General features: G+C 25.5%; 1 protein-coding gene across 3 annotated transcripts; it reads right to left on the bottom strand.

Moving 5' to 3' along the window:
- Positions 1-15,536: 15,536 nt before the first annotated feature.
- On the bottom strand, positions 15,537-17,935 carry LOC101511000 (uncharacterized). 3 transcript variants are annotated; one of them, XM_004493540.4, is made up of 3 exons: positions 17,788-17,935; positions 17,649-17,693; positions 15,537-17,254 (listed from the first exon to the last, which is right to left on the bottom strand). In XM_004493540.4, exon 3 carries the CDS (start codon positions 17,211-17,213, stop codon positions 15,846-15,848), a length of 1,368 nt encoding a protein of 455 aa, XP_004493597.1. In that variant the 5' UTR covers positions 17,214-17,254; positions 17,649-17,693; positions 17,788-17,935; the 3' UTR covers positions 15,537-15,845. The 3 variants fall into 3 exon arrangements, with proteins under 3 accessions (XP_004493597.1, XP_027188473.1, XP_073222089.1); XM_027332672.2 differs by having other exon boundaries at positions 15,537-17,206; XM_073365988.1 differs by having other exon boundaries at positions 15,537-17,693; positions 17,788-17,934.
- Positions 17,936-18,176: the final 241 nt, after the last annotated feature.

Raw genomic sequence — 18,176 nt, 5'->3', positions numbered from 1 at the left:
TTAGTTTAAAAACATTTATAATTGTTTTATGAGTAATTTTATTAAAATATAAAATTTAACACAAATATAATATTTTAATATTTTATAAAAAAATAAAACATAATTTTTATTATATTTTATATGATATTGTATATATATCTTATTTTATATCAAACTTTTTATTTGAATAATATTACTGTTGTTTTATTAAATTTTATATTGATTATGTTGGGGAAATATATATCGGTATGAATATAGTTATTGTTAAAGGTATAGACGAGTGTTCACATTGATTAATTCGATACAGAAGCGAAGCCTCTTTCACTCTATACTGAGTCTTGTAGTCTATCTCTTTTTATTTCATCTTCTCTGCTCTGCTCTCAATGATACCTTTGCGTGGATTCACCGACAAATCCAGGTTGACAAACGCACGTGAATTTCTTTATTTAAATGCATATCCTTTCATGCCATTCTTTTACAATGCTTATGCACTTTTTTTTTTGCAAAACTCAAAGTAAAAAAAAAAGCTCAGGCTTCCCTTGTGATTTATTAAAAGGGAAATATAGAAGATATATTTTTTCTTGCTATTTTTTAAACAATAAAACTGGGGCATAAGGATGCTACCTCCATAATAAATATGAGTACTGTTTTAATTTTTTTAATGAATAGTAATCCGTATCAGGATGAGTATCTTTTTAGTCAAAAAAATTTATAATATGATGTTAATAATTTTTAATTATTTTTTTATACTACTTTTCAATAATTATTATATATATATAATTTCAAAAATATTATTATATTTTATATTAATACTAAATAAAAATATATCAATATGTACACAAATATCTTAAACTATATTCGTTGTATAACTATTACCTTAATGATAATGGAGTACCGATCAAAATGACACCAATTTATGAGGTTCCCACCAAACAATGTCCAAAGAGTGTCATGATGGCAAAAGAGAAAATGATATATCATCCGAGAGACAAGGCTGCATAGAATATAATCTGATCCTCTTGTCTTATATATTGATTACTAACGAATTTATGTGTTGCTCTTGTCCCTTTCATTCCCATGATAGTCATCATCATTCTCATTATCATCATGCATGATGAATGACAATATTGGTGTCAAATGTGTTTAGTTTTAATTTTTATATTTACTATATTAAATAGTAACAAGTTACTGTATTATATATAACATTTGTCATGTTACAATAACCGGTCTTAGATAAGACTTATAAGTGGACAGCCAGATCGAGTGAAAGGTGGAGGGACGAAGTCCCACTAGGAGAGTGTTAAGTAGGACGTTTTACGTTTGGTGTAATTATTAATTAGTTGGATTGCCACCTGAAATGTAAGAGTAAACATTTGATGATATGATTTGTAGATATATAGTAATATTTAAACAACTTGTACAATTTAAATAATCTTTTGTAGTCAAAGATATATGTAGCCACATTTTATATTCTCTATTTTGCAACTATTTTCTTTTGAATCAGGATTGATGTTCATACATTTAGTTAAATGATTTGTACTTTAATTTGACGACATAAACTACTAATATTATAGTTAAAGTATTGTTAGCATGTGTCTTTTGTTATATCACTTTGTTAATAAATCCAAAATAGAAATTTGTATTAAAAAAAAATTAATTTTTGTAAGAATTAAATACACAACTTCTAAGATAAAATTTCTATATTGTCTATCAGATATTATCTTCGATCTCAGATAAAGAAAATTGATAAAAAGAAACAAATATATTTAATTAATATGAAATTTAAATTAAATAAATAGATTTTTGTTAATTAAATCTTCTTTTATAATCAAAACAATATATCGCAAATGCTAACAAACGCGTATATATCCAAGAGCACTTATGGTGAAAACCAACATTATTTTTTTTTAAAAGTTTATTTTGGGAACGTAGACTTCTAAAATGTTTTATAAAGTCTATTTTGTCATAGTCAACTTAAGTTTTATAAGGTTATTTTGTCATCATAAATTTTGTAGAAAAACAAATTTATATGTTCGTTTTAAAGCTTTAAGTGATAAATGACACGTGGATGTGCTCCAATGGTGAACCAACAAAGGACATATTTTTAAACTTGAAAGGCGAGCAACAAACTAGTGTAGGTTTTTTGCTATTAAAACTTGTTAACATTTTTAATACACATAATGTTGTAACAAGCAGACAAGGCGACCAACTTTTACGATTTTCAGAAAAGCTTCTCCTCTTAATTTTATTTTGCATTGGTCAAGTAAGCAAAAATAAATCATGAGAATCAAAGGTTCTTTTGTGTCTTTTGCAGCACCAGGAGCCCTAAAGCACAGTGGACATGGATGGATTTATTTTATTAGAAAAGGACATACTAATAGATCGTAAAATGTTAAATTCTCTAGGTAAACAAATTAAAATTGGAAGGGTATCCAATGAGTTGAATCCACAAAAACAGGACTGTAACGGGTCGCATAATGGTCAAAACGCGTGAAATTGCATTTATGATAATTTCGAATAAACTAAAAATTATACTTTTATTTTATATAAAAATGTATTTAATATTTTTCTATATTTCATACTAAATAAGTATTGTAATACACTAAGTTATACTCTTAATAGTGTTTTAGCATATTTTATTTTACTTAAAAAAAATGATTGCGTATAAATGTACATTTTTTTAAAAATGGACATCATTTAATAATTTTAAAAATTCACATTTTTAAACTATCAAATAATATGACTTTTTTAAGATTAAATATATTTTTAATATCTATAAAATTTGAATATTTTAATTTTAGCTTCTATTAATAAAATAAATAATTTTTAATCATTACAGAATTATTTAATAAGCAAATTTAATTCCTGTTAAAACAAAACATTCATAATTGACATTTGACTTAAAAAAATTTAAATATTTTTTACTTTAAAATTTTCTTATTTGATATAAATTAAATATGAATATTTTAAATGTGAAAATTAAAATTCAAATGACAAAATTATAAATCTATAAATTGAATTTTAAATTCATTTTTCATATAATTTTTTTTATAATATTATAAATAAACCTAAAAAATTTATTAAAAAATATATATTAACTTAATAATACAGATTAAAACCTAACAATAAATATTAAAATTGAAATAACTTTATAAAGGTTAAAAAAATTAACTTTAAAAGAAATTTTAATTTTTCTTATACTGCTGTTTCCCTTTATGTAATCCAGAACCAAACCTGAATATAGGGATATCCAGAGGAAGTAAAGAGGTCAGAGATGTCATGCTTTTGGGATCATTGCAATAATTGAAGTCATGCAGGCTTTAATGATAAGGTGCAGAGAGGATGCGTGAATTATTGGGTAGGACCCTCTTTCAAAATATTATACAAAATTGTTTGAGTTGTAGTTTACAATTTTTGCATATATATATATATATATATATATATATATATATATATATATATAGATATTAAAGAATTACAATAATTAAAAAATTGAATATTTTTACCAAATTGTTGATGTTAATTATTGAAGTATTTTTAACTACTATTAATATAAATATAAAAATATTTAAAAAAAAGTTATATGATAAAAACAATATAGAAAAAAAATAATTAAAAATATATTAAAGGTTATAAATTACATTCATTTTAAAACCAATTTATTTTTAAACGATATTTATTATGAGACAAAAATAATACTATACAACAATTATTATGCAATAATTATTAATGAAATATAAATAAATTATCAACGATTTCACACAGATAAAAAATTTATTTTTAAATTCTAAAAGTTTAAGCATTTGAAATTTGAAATTTATAATATATGAAATTATTATCTTAAATTAATTAACGTCAATAGAAATATTCTTTTTGTGAAGTAGTTCAATCAGATATGTTAATAAATTATAACATGATGTTCACATTAATGCCATATTACATTGAACACTAATCACAAATTTTAATACGCATAAAATTCAATAATTTTTAACTCATATAAATTTGTATTTGAGGTTACGTTAGAAAATGTCACATTCCATTATCAAATTTCTAAGAAATGTCTTTATAAAATTCATTAATACTATTAGTTATAAAAAAGTAGAGTTATGCGGTGAGGTGAACAAATAAACTTTCTAATAGTTTATTCTGAATTTATTTAATAAAATTAGGTCAAAATACTAGGGGTGTTGCAACTAATGTATGTCTTCACTCTTATATTATATATATTGCACTTGAGTGTTGTTGAGTTAATTAAAATAGTTTTTAAATTTTTTATATTTAGTTCTTTCGTTTAAAATTTTGTATAAATTTGATTTTCTTTAATATATATGTATTTTTTTTCGAAATAATTGTAATTTTTTAATTTCTTTATAATTTGTTTTATTATTTCTTCAAATATCAGTCCTTTTCCACCAAGCTAACAAGGTTCTTGTGAAAAATGATAGCGGATTATATATTATATTAATTCAATTTTACTAAGCTTAGAAAAGTATAATGTTGTCCAAAGAAATTGAAAAGTATAATCACACATATAATAATATATAATATAATCTAAATATTTATATAATAATATATAATATACAAGTTATTATTTTTTAAGTCATAGTTGATCTAAATAATATATTAAAAATTTGGATGATTAAAATTTAAATTTCTAAAACTTATTTAATCTATTTAGTTAAAAGTAAACCTATAGATCGATGAAATTTAAATTTTTAAGTTAAATTTATTTTAATTAATTAACATTGAACCTTTGAACGTTAAAATTTAAATTTTAAATGATAGTTAGTCTAAATAGTTAAGAATTAACAGTTATATTATCAAAATTTAAATTTTTATGACTTATTTAATCTAATTAGCTAAAATTAAACTATTAGACTATTGAAATTTAAATTTCCATGTCTCAGTCAACTTAATTAATTAAGATTAAATCGTTAGATTGTCGAAATTTATTTTTCCAAGTCATAATTAGTCTAAATAGTTAAAGTTAAAGTGTAGAATTATCAAAATTAAATGTTTTTTGTCGTAGTTAGTCTAATTAAGTTAAAATGAACAATTGGTTCACTAAAATGAAATCATTTAGTAATATTTAATCTAATTATTTAAGATTGAACTATTGAACCTTCAAATTTAAAAATTATAAATCATAGTCAATGTAATTAGTCAAGATTAAACGTTAGATCATCAAAATTAAAATTTTCTTAGTCATATTTTGTTTAATTAGATTAGATTAAATTGTTAGATCATTGAAATTAGAATTTTAAGTCATGTTTAGTTTAATTATTTAAAATTGAACTGTTGAATTATCGAATTTTAAAAGTTTAGGTCATAGTCGGTCTAACTATTTAAGATTGATATGTTTGACCGTCACAATTTAAATTTCTAAGTTTTAGTTGGTCTAATTAGTTAAAATTGAACTCTTTAATCATCGAAATTATAATTTCTTATCAATAGTTAGTCTAATTATATTATATTGAACTAAATTATAATTTCTTAGTGATATTTAGTGTAATTATGTTTTGAACTGTTTTATTATTTAAATTATAATTTTTAAATCATATTTAGTCTAATTAATTGAGATTGAACCATTAGATCGTCATAATTATATTTTTCAAACTATAGTTAGTCTAATTAAGATTGGAGTGTTTGATTGTTGAAATTATACTTTTTTAAGTGATATTTAGTTTAATTAGTTAAGATTGAACTTTTTGGTTCGTCGTAGCTCAAATTTCTTAGTTATAGTTAGTTTAATTAGTTAAAGTAGGATAATTTGATCAGCGAAATTGTAATTTCTAAGTCATATTAAGTCTAATTAGTTAATATTGAATTGTTTGATCATAAAATTTTGAATTTATATTTTATAGTTAGTATATAATTTATTAAAATTGGATTATTTTATTATTTAAATTATAGTTTCTAAGTCATATTTTAGTCTAATTAGTTAAAATCTAACTATTAGCTCGTAAAAATTATATTTTACAAGTCATAATATGTTTAATTGATTACAATTGAACAGTTTAATTGTCGAAATTATAATTTTTAAGTCTTAGTCATTCTACTTTGTAAATTAAGAATGAAATATTGGATGAATACAATTAAATTTTATAAATTGTATTTAATCTAATTTTAATTATCTAATGATTAAATTTCAACTAATTAATTATGACATAAAAATAAAAATAAAGGTTAACTTCGTCATATGACTATAATCAACAAAATACATTTAACCTATATGTCATATGACTAATAAATTTTATTCAACAAAAATCAAAGTTAATCTATTAGTCATATAACTCTAAAATTTTAATTTCAATTATTCAACAACCTAATGTTTCATTTCAAATAATATATATATCTTATAGTTTTTTAACTTTTAAAAATAGAACTGATGTAATATATGGATTTGTTCTCATATTTCAAAGCAAACAATGTAACTAAATGGTAACGTTCTTGTAAAAAAATAGCACGAATTTTAGTTTGTAAATTGAAAAAAAAAACTAAAACCTAAACTTTAAAAGTTGAAGTTACAAATTTTTATATATTTTCAATATTATTTTATTTTGATCATTAACAAGCAATGTATTTTGAAATATTTGTTAATATTGATCTTATTTGATACAAAAATTTTAGAACGAAAAAGGTACGTGTACCAGCAAATTAGTTTAAGCGAAAAAAAAAAACTTGTCAAAATACTAATATGTTAAATCTAAACTTTTTTGAAATATAAAAGTACCGAATTTAAAATGAAAAAATGAATCAAGAATCGAGATTAAAAACTTGAAGAAAAAAAAATAGAGATGGTGGTTTTCCTTACAACAGCAGGTAGGACAGGTAAGGAAATCACGTGAGCAGGTAATGATGAGGTTTGGGTCAGAGAGGTAAGAGGAATAACCGAGTAGTAAAATAAAAGGTTAATGAAGTGCAACCACACATTAATTCATTCAATATTATATACCGACAAAGTTTTGGTTTTAAGGTAGCTACCTAGCTTCTTCTGTCTGCTTGTGCTACTTATGGTAAATGCAGTAACCAAGTTACTACCATCATTTTTTCGTTACTCATCACCAAACCATATGCATTTATATCTGCATTGGAAGAGTATTGTTGATCTTTATCATGAATATTTAATGGGTTGTCGTGGACTACACATACGAGATCATCGTGCTACATTAATTTTAAATATATTAAATAAAATTTGGTTTATTTAATATAAATTTATTATTGAATATGTCAATATTTTTATTTATTTTTAATAAAATAACGAAGAGTATTCCTCTCAAACTCTACTTTGGTTTTGTTCCAAAGTATAGGTGTTTTTTAAAACACTAACATGTAGAATGACAAAATATAGGTCTTTAGATCCAAACACAAAATAGGAACGATGGTAAAAATGATCGTTGTTCCCTATATTGTTTCCTTGAGATGCTGCACCAATTATGCCCCTTGTCATTGGCCTCCACCTCACCCCTCACCCTGGTGAGATCTAAGTTACATAGAGTCACAACTACTTGTCGGTATTCAGCAATAAATCTAATTAAAATGCAAATGTGCTGTTCACGATATGCGTTTTTTGGAATGTATTTGGAGCGTTGATGTGACAGAGATGATCTTGACATAATTCAATTAAGTTGTTTTAAAGTTAAAAAATAAAAAATTTAAATACCAGAACTTATAAGTAATGTGGTGCGTGAGGTGTTGGGTGTTTTAAACGAGTGATGAGTTTGATATTTTATTTTATTTTTTTAATTATATTATTAAATATAGATGGTTTTCAACAACAACAAAAAAATTATACAAGGATTTAAAAATTTATATTAAACCAAAATTAAAATTAAATTATAGTAAAATTAGTTATATATATATTTATTCACTCGAATATGTAATAGTAATATTCAATATTAATAATAACATTCATTTATATATTAATCTTTTAATATTATCGTTCTTCAATTTTTTATTGTAAAATTATTAATAATTTATTTAGAATAAGATTTTTTAAAGAGTTATTTTTAATTGAAATTAATAAAAGACTATTTTATTTTAAAATAATTTATTTAAAATAAGATTTTAATAATTTTAATTTCGAAAAAACTCCTCTCAACAAATGCAATATTAATGAAGATAGTTAATATTATGCTATCAAATATATATATGCAAGCATTAAGAAAATAGTGAAATATTTTAAGATAATTCAATATAAAAAAACTTAATTTTTGATTCAATTGTTAAAATAGAATTTCACTATTAAAATTATAATTATTACCATATATTATTTGAATCTTCTGATATGTTACACAATTGTTATGATAAATAAAAAATAATGAATTTTCAAAGACTGTTTAACAGACTCAAGATTTAATTGTGTTTATCTAGATAAATTTTTAATAAAAAAAATAAATTTATCTCTTATTTATAAATGATCATGAGTTGGTATTTTTATTTTTATTTAGAGTTTTTTTTGTTGCAATGCGTGAAATTTGAATTAAAACTTTATAATGGATAAAAAAAATTAATTGTTTAATTTATATTGAAACATAAAAAAATGCTATATTATAACATAATAAAATATTCTCTCAGATCATATTTATAAAAGTTGAGTCAATAAAATAAATAATTTTTTATTTAAAATTATTTTAATATGATAAGATAATTTTTTAATAAATATCTTAACTTAAAAATTGAATTTGTTAAGTACATATATATAAATTACTAAGTAAAAAAATATTTTCAGTGTCCCCAAAAATTTGAAGTCTTGTTCAAATGTACTTTTTGAACACCCTCAAAGTCCTCTATGCCTTTTAGATGTTTATAATAATTGTTCTTAGGTTGATTTTCTCCATTTCTTTTAGCTCGAAATAGGTCTATATCCTACACTTTTATTTTGTTTATTTTAATATATTTTTAACTTAATATATATATATGATATTTTGAAAACGGATGTGTATGCGAATATCCAAATATGCTCTTTTGAAAACGGAGACTTTGAAAATTAAGAAAAGAAAAAGGGAAGGGATAATCTATAAACAATTGATAATGGCATACTCTCAACAACAACAAAACAATGATAATGGCATGGTTCTACCCCGCATGATTGCATGGTGTGTTACATGAGTAATTAATTAGAATTCATTTACTAGTAGTATTAAACATTAGTATATGATCGCCAAAGACGTGAGCAAAGCAATTTAATTAAGAGATAAACTAGGCATGCAACATTGCACATATATAGAATGGCCTTTAATCGCTCTCCTCCTCAAACATCATTAGGGACATTATCGTGCTTTTTTTTTTAATATATTAATTATATCTAAATAATATCAATCACCCATCATAATCTTAATGTCTGGGATGCTGTGCGATGTTGGCAAAGTAAGCGACAAGTCACCCTAAAATATTTGCACCTGAGTGAATACTTGATGATAATAATGAGTACAAATTAATTAAACCATACACTCCTATCTTGATTTCCCAGTTCCATTGGCTTTTACTAACTTTTTTGAAATCTTTAGTTTGGAATCAGAACAACAATTAGTGTTTAAAAATTACTAATAAGGTGGTGGCCCAATACACTCGTTCAATCAAACACAAATTATAAGGGGACTGATCAGAGGTTGTCATTGATATTTTTAAATAATAAGCCGTGATTAAAAAGACAAGTATATTTGTATATGAGATAAATTAATGATAGTTATAATTATGTGATCTTTTTTCAACAAACTAAAATTGTGGAATTGTTTTGACCATTTAGTTGTTAAAGAAAGGCCCAACCATAAGCGTCAATGACATGATCTATATATGTTAGATTCTTACTAAGTCATTATTTTTATAAATAGATAACATAATTTTTTTTTAAAGTATGCCGAACAAAAATTATTACGTTATTGATAATCAAAAAAGTTTTTAAGTCTATCAAATTCAATTTATTTAAATAAATATAAATATGTTATTATTTATTATTATATTAAATTATAAATTTTTCATATAAACTTTTGTGTAATTTAAGATTAATACAATTCATATTAAATATTATTAGAAAATAATTTAAATACAGTTCATATAAAACTAGATTTTTTAAAATACATCAAAATTAAATTTAGTTTAATTGAAATATATTAACTCATTAGTTTATCTAAATATAAATTAAATCAAATTATTTATTTAAAATTTTTAATACAAATATTTAACTTTCAAATTAAGTCTATGATACCTACACAAGGTATCATAAAAAAACAAAAACAAAAAATATTTCTATAATTTATTCCTTCCTTCATATATATTATTCTCTTAAAAAAATTCTCTGTTTATTTTTACAGGATTCATTTTAAATTATATTAATTGTTTATTTATCAATATATTTGCAATTATTTTATATATTTTTCTGTAACAAATAATAAATACTATATAATAAGAACAATACTTATTCTCTTTTTTAATTGTAAACTTGTAAAAATATTAATAATTATTAACAAAATTAGTAATATTAATATTAACTTTCTTAATTATCATAGTTCGATCAATAGTCTTGTATTTGTGATTGGAAGAAGCTCGTCACCTATTTGTTGAAAAAATGGTCCCAAAATGAATTATCATTTTAATTTTTAATACATTTTTTCCTTTAAATTATATTATTTAATTAATATTATTTATATCATTTTATATATAATTTTTTCCACTACACATTTATGATATTGATAATACATCAATATTGAACAAAAATAATTTAATAAAAATAATATATTTTTTTATATAATTTTTTAAATATATGTAAAATGATCAAATATCTGATTCATTATAAAACAAAGAAAATATTTTTAAATTCGTTTTTGAAAGCAACCATGAAAATTAAGTTTTTTGTATGTTACCTTTAAAAAAAATCATAAGTAATTTACCCAACAAGCAGAAAAAATGTGTCACATAAATCAATTTGTTGATGGAGTAAACATGTAGAGTTTATATGTACAACTTACACATTTACTTAGAGTGCTATTTTTCATTGAGTGATGAATAAATTACATACCAATTTCAAAAAGGCAATCTATATTTAACCTAAAAATAATTATTAATAATATAAACAATTATGTAAGTTTGCACAAAAAATGAAATGATGGTACTCTTGTAAAAAATTATGGCACGGGTGAGGTGAAGGGGAATATATTGACTTTCATCATAGAAGCATTGGGGCATAGAAAAAAGATGATGTTCGATAATTATGACCAAATTTGTTGACCAAAGACAGTTCTAAAACAAAATGAGATGCCTTCAGACATACTCGCCCGTGCTCCCAATCATCAATTCTCACTCCATTCATCATTTTGTTTTCGATATATATAAAAATATAAAGTCTATAATAGTCATTTTCTTTTTAATATTATCTTCTTTTAACAACGAGTGATTCATTTTTTTTTTTTTATAAAAAATATTAAAATAAACACCATTCTCAATTTATAATATAATATTAATTAGTTTTTTTGTTGTACTCTTCAATTTTTATTATATGTACTTTTTCTAGTATAATATTTTTTATTTTACATTAATGGTGATGATGAATAAAGCAATTTTTAATAAAAATGTTTTAGTAAAAGTATTTTTTGGAACTCATTTAATAAAATTATTATTCTTTTTTTTATTTATAATTTTTTTTTTTAATTTCATAAAATGATGAATTGAATCACCCATTATAAGATAAAGAGATATTTTTTACATGAGTGCTTTAATAAATTTGATGGAGATCTTTTATAGCGTTTATTATAACAAGCGTTATAAAAAATAAACAAGCATAATGTCACAGATATTTACACTTGGTTTTCTTAATTTTATGTTTTAACGGATAAAAAAAGTATTATTAAAATTCACCGACTATATATTCACGAAACTCAAATTGTAATTTTAATCTCATAGATATTTACATTAATTCCGTAAAATTAAGGAGTGGAGGAGTTGAGAAAATTTGTAAAACTAAATCAAAAATACAAATTGGAGGTAATTAAAAGTGAAAAATGACTATTAGATTCATCTAAAATAGATAGTTCACTTTAAATAAGAAAAAAATAATAATAACTATTAATAATTAATATTATACACATATACATAAAAAAATATAAATAATTATAATATTAAAATAATTTCAAATTTTATTTTTTGAAATTCTCTCTATTGTTTTTGTTGTGGTTGTGAATTAAATTGTGTGCAAATCTAATATTCCAATTGCAAACGGGGCTTCACCAACGCTACCAATTTATAGTATAAATTTAAATCATAGTTTAATTGATAAATATCGATATTATTAAATGAGCGTTATTTTATGTTTGAATTTGGACAATTATATGAGTTAATTATGAGAAAATTTATCACCTCTTTTAAAATAAAATTAAAAAAGTGAAAAATAATATTAATATTTTATAAATATGTGAGGTTTTTTTATGAATTAAAAAAAATAATTAGTAAAAATACTATTTAAAGTTTTATGTCGTGTGTTCAATTTATAAAATTATGTTTCTGAAAAAATATGTAGTCATTAAATTAATTTAATAGTTAGTTCAAAAAAAAAGAACACAGCATAACACTATTGAAGGATATTTGAATGTCTTAATTACATTAGATGAAATGAGTTCCGAAAATTCATTAAAATTAAAGAAGATCTCAAGACTTAAAAGGACACTATATTTGTAGATTACTCATTAAAGAAGTATTCATCGTTAATAAATTATGAAAAATATATTATCTTCTCATTAGTTGAATCAATCTTTATTGACTACAAGTTTAACACGTGCATGTTAAAATAAATATATATTATAGAGGTCAACTCCTTTAAAAAATATTTATATCTCAAAAATTTAGTTTTTGACTCTAGGTGGAGATACCAAAAGCTAGTACAATAAATTTAAACAGACGAATAAAAAATAAAGAAGCTATAAGACCAACAAAAAAGGAAAAGAAAGAAGGGTGACTAAGAAGAAGAAAAAACAAACAAACAAAGAAGCGTGATTATTAAAAAAAAAGAAAAAGAAAGCACGGGCCTAGGCCCTTTTTCAATCTAGCGGACTAGGTTCAATAACAAAGGACTTGACCAGCTTTGGTTCCTCAAGTTTTAGAAAAAAATGCAAAATACATATTAAGGTCTTTTATGTTTCATGAAAGTAACGAGTTGATCATTTAGGTCTTTTTAAGTTTAGTTCAATTTTCACGTAGATCTTTTAATTTTTTATTTTTTCAATTTAATCATTTAAGTTATATCTTGTTTTTACCATTGACTTTTTAAGTTATATTAAATTATGCATTTAGTCCATTAAATTTGAAAATTATCTTGAATTACTTTAAGATCTAATCCAAACAGCATAATAAATTGACTATCTAAGTTACTTTAGAAATGAATGAAGTTAATGATATTAATTATATGAATAAACCTTTATTATAAAGTTTTTTAGAGGTCATGTGTCTAAATGGTTGTAGAAAAATCAAGAAATATAGATCATTTACAAGATTTAGTGCTTATTTTCTAAAGGATTAACATGAGTTATTTATTGTTGCAATATTTAGTAGAGTTTCTAATGTACTAGTCATTGTTGAACGTGAGACAAATGAATAACGATGTAAATATGATGTAACTTAAAGGACATAAGCAAAAACTAAAGTAAACTTAAAGGACCTTTGTGATACAAAATAAAAATATAAATGATCAAATTGTTACTTTTGTGAAACATGAAAGACATCGGCATGTATTTTGTCTAGTATTACGAAACAAGATGAAACTATTTTATTGAATAATCCTCATATATTAAAAAATAAAATAAAATAATTTACAATATAACATCCCAATCTCTTTAAATACAACATAAGAGAAAATATGAGATGATGCGTAACTACCATAACTGAAATTACAAAAACAACTAACTAACTAATAACACTCTAGGACAAATATCCTATAAACTATTACAAGCAAACTCATAGTTAGCTTGACTGACAAGTAGCTAACAAACTGATTGACTAACCAGCAAGCTGATAGGCACATACTCTTGAGCGTATGAGCAAATTGACTGAACAAACACAGGTTCACAGGTGAAGCTGAGACCGACCGACTAATAAAACTAAAAAATGTTGGAGACTGACACACGAGCCAAATACAAATATACAAGATATTCTAATACAACTTTTCCCCTCCCATTTATTACTTAGACTAAAATATCATCTATAAACTATCAACATGAAGAGAGACTCTTACAAAGAACAATTGTGATAAAGATGGAATCGGAAAGTGTGTTATGTGTTTTGTCATTTTAATAAAAAACTAGAAATATTGAATCTTGTTCACAGAATTGTAAAGGAAAATGTTGAGAAATAGCTAAAGAAAGCTCTAATGACACACTCATAAAAACTGAAAATGAAAACTAGGCCTTAGTTTTTCAATTGTGCGAAAAAGCTTAAGCTTAATAAATGTAATTGAAGTTTAACTAACACACCTGTCACCAAGCATTTAACTCATAAGTTACCAAGAACACCTAACTTCCAAGTGCTAATATGTAACCAAACACACTACCACAAGAGAGTATCCGGAGATGGACGGCAAATAACTATTAAATGCAATATTTAGCTTGATAAAAAAATGCAATATTTAGCTTGATAAAAAAATGCAATATTTAACAGAAATTGGACAATTGAACATCCACATCAATATTTTTATACTGCTAAACGAAAGAGTAACTACTAGCTTACTGCTATCTATAACTGTCCCCTATTATCTTTTATAATTATTTGCCTACAAGAACGTAGTTGAAAGCACAACTTAATGGATTATTGACAAAGAAGAGAAGGAGCCTGAATTGACATTGACCTTTCCACATGAAATACGTCTGTATAAGATAATGCACAAGTGAATAACAATAAATCAGTAAAACAATTTGAGAAAGCACCAATACAGGGAAAGATGCATTACTAACTCAGATATCAACAATAACGGGTACTTTTAAAAGTTACCTGAATAAAAAAGTTTCAAAGCCAAATCCAATCAATTAAAAATGGTGCTACTAAGATTATAAGCATTCCTAGAAGAATTGATTAACTATATAGATAGATTCTATTTTCATTATGGATTCTGCAAATGCAAGTACATTTCTAGGATTTTTAGGAATGAACTGTGGGGATCCCCTACAAATCTTCTTGATAGATTGAAAAGGGAGGGAACTTGGATATCTGAGAAATTCCTAACACCAATCATCATAGAAGTTGAGATCAGATGAAATGCAACATGATAAGAAATAGACTTTGTCACTTCAAATTAGCATTAGTAACTTGGTATTATGTAGTTTAGGCAAAATATAGGTTAAGTATTGTGTATTAGCAACAATCTTATTAAAAACAATATCAGTAAAGAAAATGATATTATATGCTTTTGTGCTGTAAACATGCTAGAATGATGATTTATAGTGATAAGAATAAAAAATAAAACAAAAGTTCCCACCATTGTGGGGGTGAGGTTCAAGTTTTGTAACCATGCATGTATCAGCAGATCAATTGCATGTTACAAGGCATAACCATCAAATCAAGTAAAATAAACAGACAAATAAGACTTGAAGGTAGTAACTTCTATATACTGAGTATAAGTTACTAACTTAGCATAGTTATTATACAGCAATATTTAGTTTCTGAATGATAAGACTCTAAATAGCTGAACCCTTTAAGAACATTCTTATACTTGAAGTGAACATACTCTGAAATCATCTTAAATCTACCAAAACTTGAAAAAAGTGAATGGTTCAAATTACAAGGCCATAACAAAGCAAGGAGCACTTACATAGAGGTTGGAAAATTATTGTGATGTGTTACATGATATGATAGAATAGTACTATTAAACTTGATCTACAATACTTTTATCAGTTCAGACGTCTGCGCCTTGGAGCACGAGAATCTCCACTGTCGACATCAGACAATCTTGAAGCATCGCTTCTCCTCCTAGAAGAGGTTACCATGGAATCAATTTCTACAGCCGTGTCCACTTGACTCTCTGAATTTATGACAGCAGCAATGCTTGAAAAGGAATCTCTGTCGTCGACTGAAGGAGGTGGTTGTTCTTGGTTTCTGCCTAATGGATTGCTACGGAAATATGCCTCAACCAACCTTTCAGCAGAAGTCAGTGCTGATGAAAGAGTAGAAAGTGTTGCTCTATGTGATTGCGATCTTCGAAGCAAAAGGGATTGCACCCTGCGGTTATCCTCTCCCAACTCAGCACCATTAACATTGTTCTGATTTGAACCCGCAACATCATCCGGGGATGCCACAGGATTCTGCTCTCTCCGCATGCCTCGAGATGTCAAAAACCTACTTAGCAAGGAAGTAGTTCTCTCTGCTGTTCCACGAGCATTTTCAGATTCATTTGGCTGAACTAAATCCCTAGTGAGATCAATTCTGCTTCCAAGACGCCGAATCATCTCTTCCACAGGGAGTGCAAATGCATTTCTCTGAATCGTTTGTCTCAGACTCTCAACGCGCTTTGCTTGTGGCCTAGGAGGGATTTTAAGAGAGGAATCCTCCTCAAGAACACGGACATTGTTTCCACGGCCGTATATAGGAGTAACACTCTTAATCGTCACCTCTCCCTTGCAAACTGGACACTCCTTAGCATCTGAATGAAGATGCAGCCATCGATATAGGCACTGCCAACAAAACAGATGACCACAACAAGTCAAAACAGGCTCCTTGGCAAGGTCCAAACAGATATTACAATCAAAAAAGTCCCCATCACTTCCACTACCCTTTTCAACATCATCCTTCTTCTGTGATGTTTCATCCTCCATGACACCATTGTTATTCTCACATGCTTTCGGCAGCACCTCCTCTTCCTCCATTCTCTCCACAGCTGCCACACTTCCTTCCCCAGCCTGTAACGTGATTCCATTGCCCGAATTGACCAAAAAATTATTCAATTCAATAGAGATATTGCGAGCTTCAGGGGGGATATAAATTGGATGTGCGTGTTCTGGTAGAATTGGATGAACCTGAGGATATGGGGGTTGAGGTAGAATGCGGTGAACTTGAGGAAAAGGGGGAGAGATTGGAAGTTGCCTCCATCTCCATCTCTGTCTCCCCCTAAGCCTCGCAGCAGCTTCGCTAATTCGCAGAAGAGGTTCTTCAATCCAATCGTCCAAGTTCAAAGCTTCATTATTCATCGACCCAATTGGCGGTTCCGGGTCTGGACCCAGATTCAAATCAAGGTTCATTGCATCAGAATTTTCTTCTGCCATCACAGAACTCGAAGCTTGCTTTTATTACGAATTTCAAAGAACTAAAATTACACAGAAAAAAAAAAAACAAAGATTGAAATGTAAAAATAAAAAACTTTAACACAAATCGAAGAAACCCAAGTTTGAAGGGGGAGATTTACGCAATAAAACCGTGTTACAATTGAAGATTCTGAAAAGAGAATCGAAAAAACTTGGGGAAAATAAAAATCCTAGGTTAAAATAAAACATGAACAATCCCAGATCCAGTGAAGAAGGTTGACCATAAAATCTAGGGTGAATTACTAGAATTGAGCTTGAACTAAAGATAATTCTTGAAGAGCACTAGGTGAATTGTGGTTGAAATTGAAGTTCAGCGATTAGGGTTTCGCGATAGCGAATTTATGAAAAAAGAGATAAAAAAAAAAAAGAAAAAGAAAAAAAGAGAAGATGGAAGACCTTAGTTGCGAGTGGATTGGACCATTATCGTTGGCGTGGTACGATCTGGTGAAGAAGAATAAAAGAGAAAGGGTTTAGACACGAAAGAAGAAATAAGGTGAGAAAAGAAGAAGAAGAAGAAGGAGGATTGATGAGGCACCTGGTGTATGTGGCTTCGGTGGTGTGAGTGATACTAATGGACGGTTGTGATGGACACGAGTGGATTGTGTTCCTGAACAGCGTTGTGTTATCACTGCCGTTCATAGAATGACAAGGAAGGAACAACAGTACAAACAACAATACTTTCTGATTTTTTAGCCATAGATATAGAACTAAATGATGATTTAAAAATATACCAAAATTTCAATGTTATAATGATATTTTATTTATAATTTAAGTCGAACTTAATTGTTAATTTAACTGGCAATACGAAGATTAGGCCGAATTAATTGTAAACGAAGTTACAAAATAACAGTACGTACATATCTTTTTAGAAAAAATAATAGGATTAAAAAGTTAATAATCAAATACATAAATATTTTATTGTGG

The sequence above is a fragment of the Cicer arietinum genome, chromosome 3 (assembly GCF_000331145.2).
Source record: "Cicer arietinum cultivar CDC Frontier isolate Library 1 chromosome 3, Cicar.CDCFrontier_v2.0, whole genome shotgun sequence".
NCBI lineage: Eukaryota > Viridiplantae > Streptophyta > Magnoliopsida > Fabales > Fabaceae > Cicer > Cicer arietinum.
Note: the sequence above shows the minus strand (reverse complement) of the source record. Positions and strands in the feature narration are given on the sequence as shown.

What these genes read in the sequence shown, in the direction of transcription:
- LOC101511000 (XM_004493540.4), bottom strand. Translation starts at nt 17,213, where the DNA reads ATGGCAGAAGAAAATTCTGATGCAATGAACCTTGATTTGAATCTGGGT.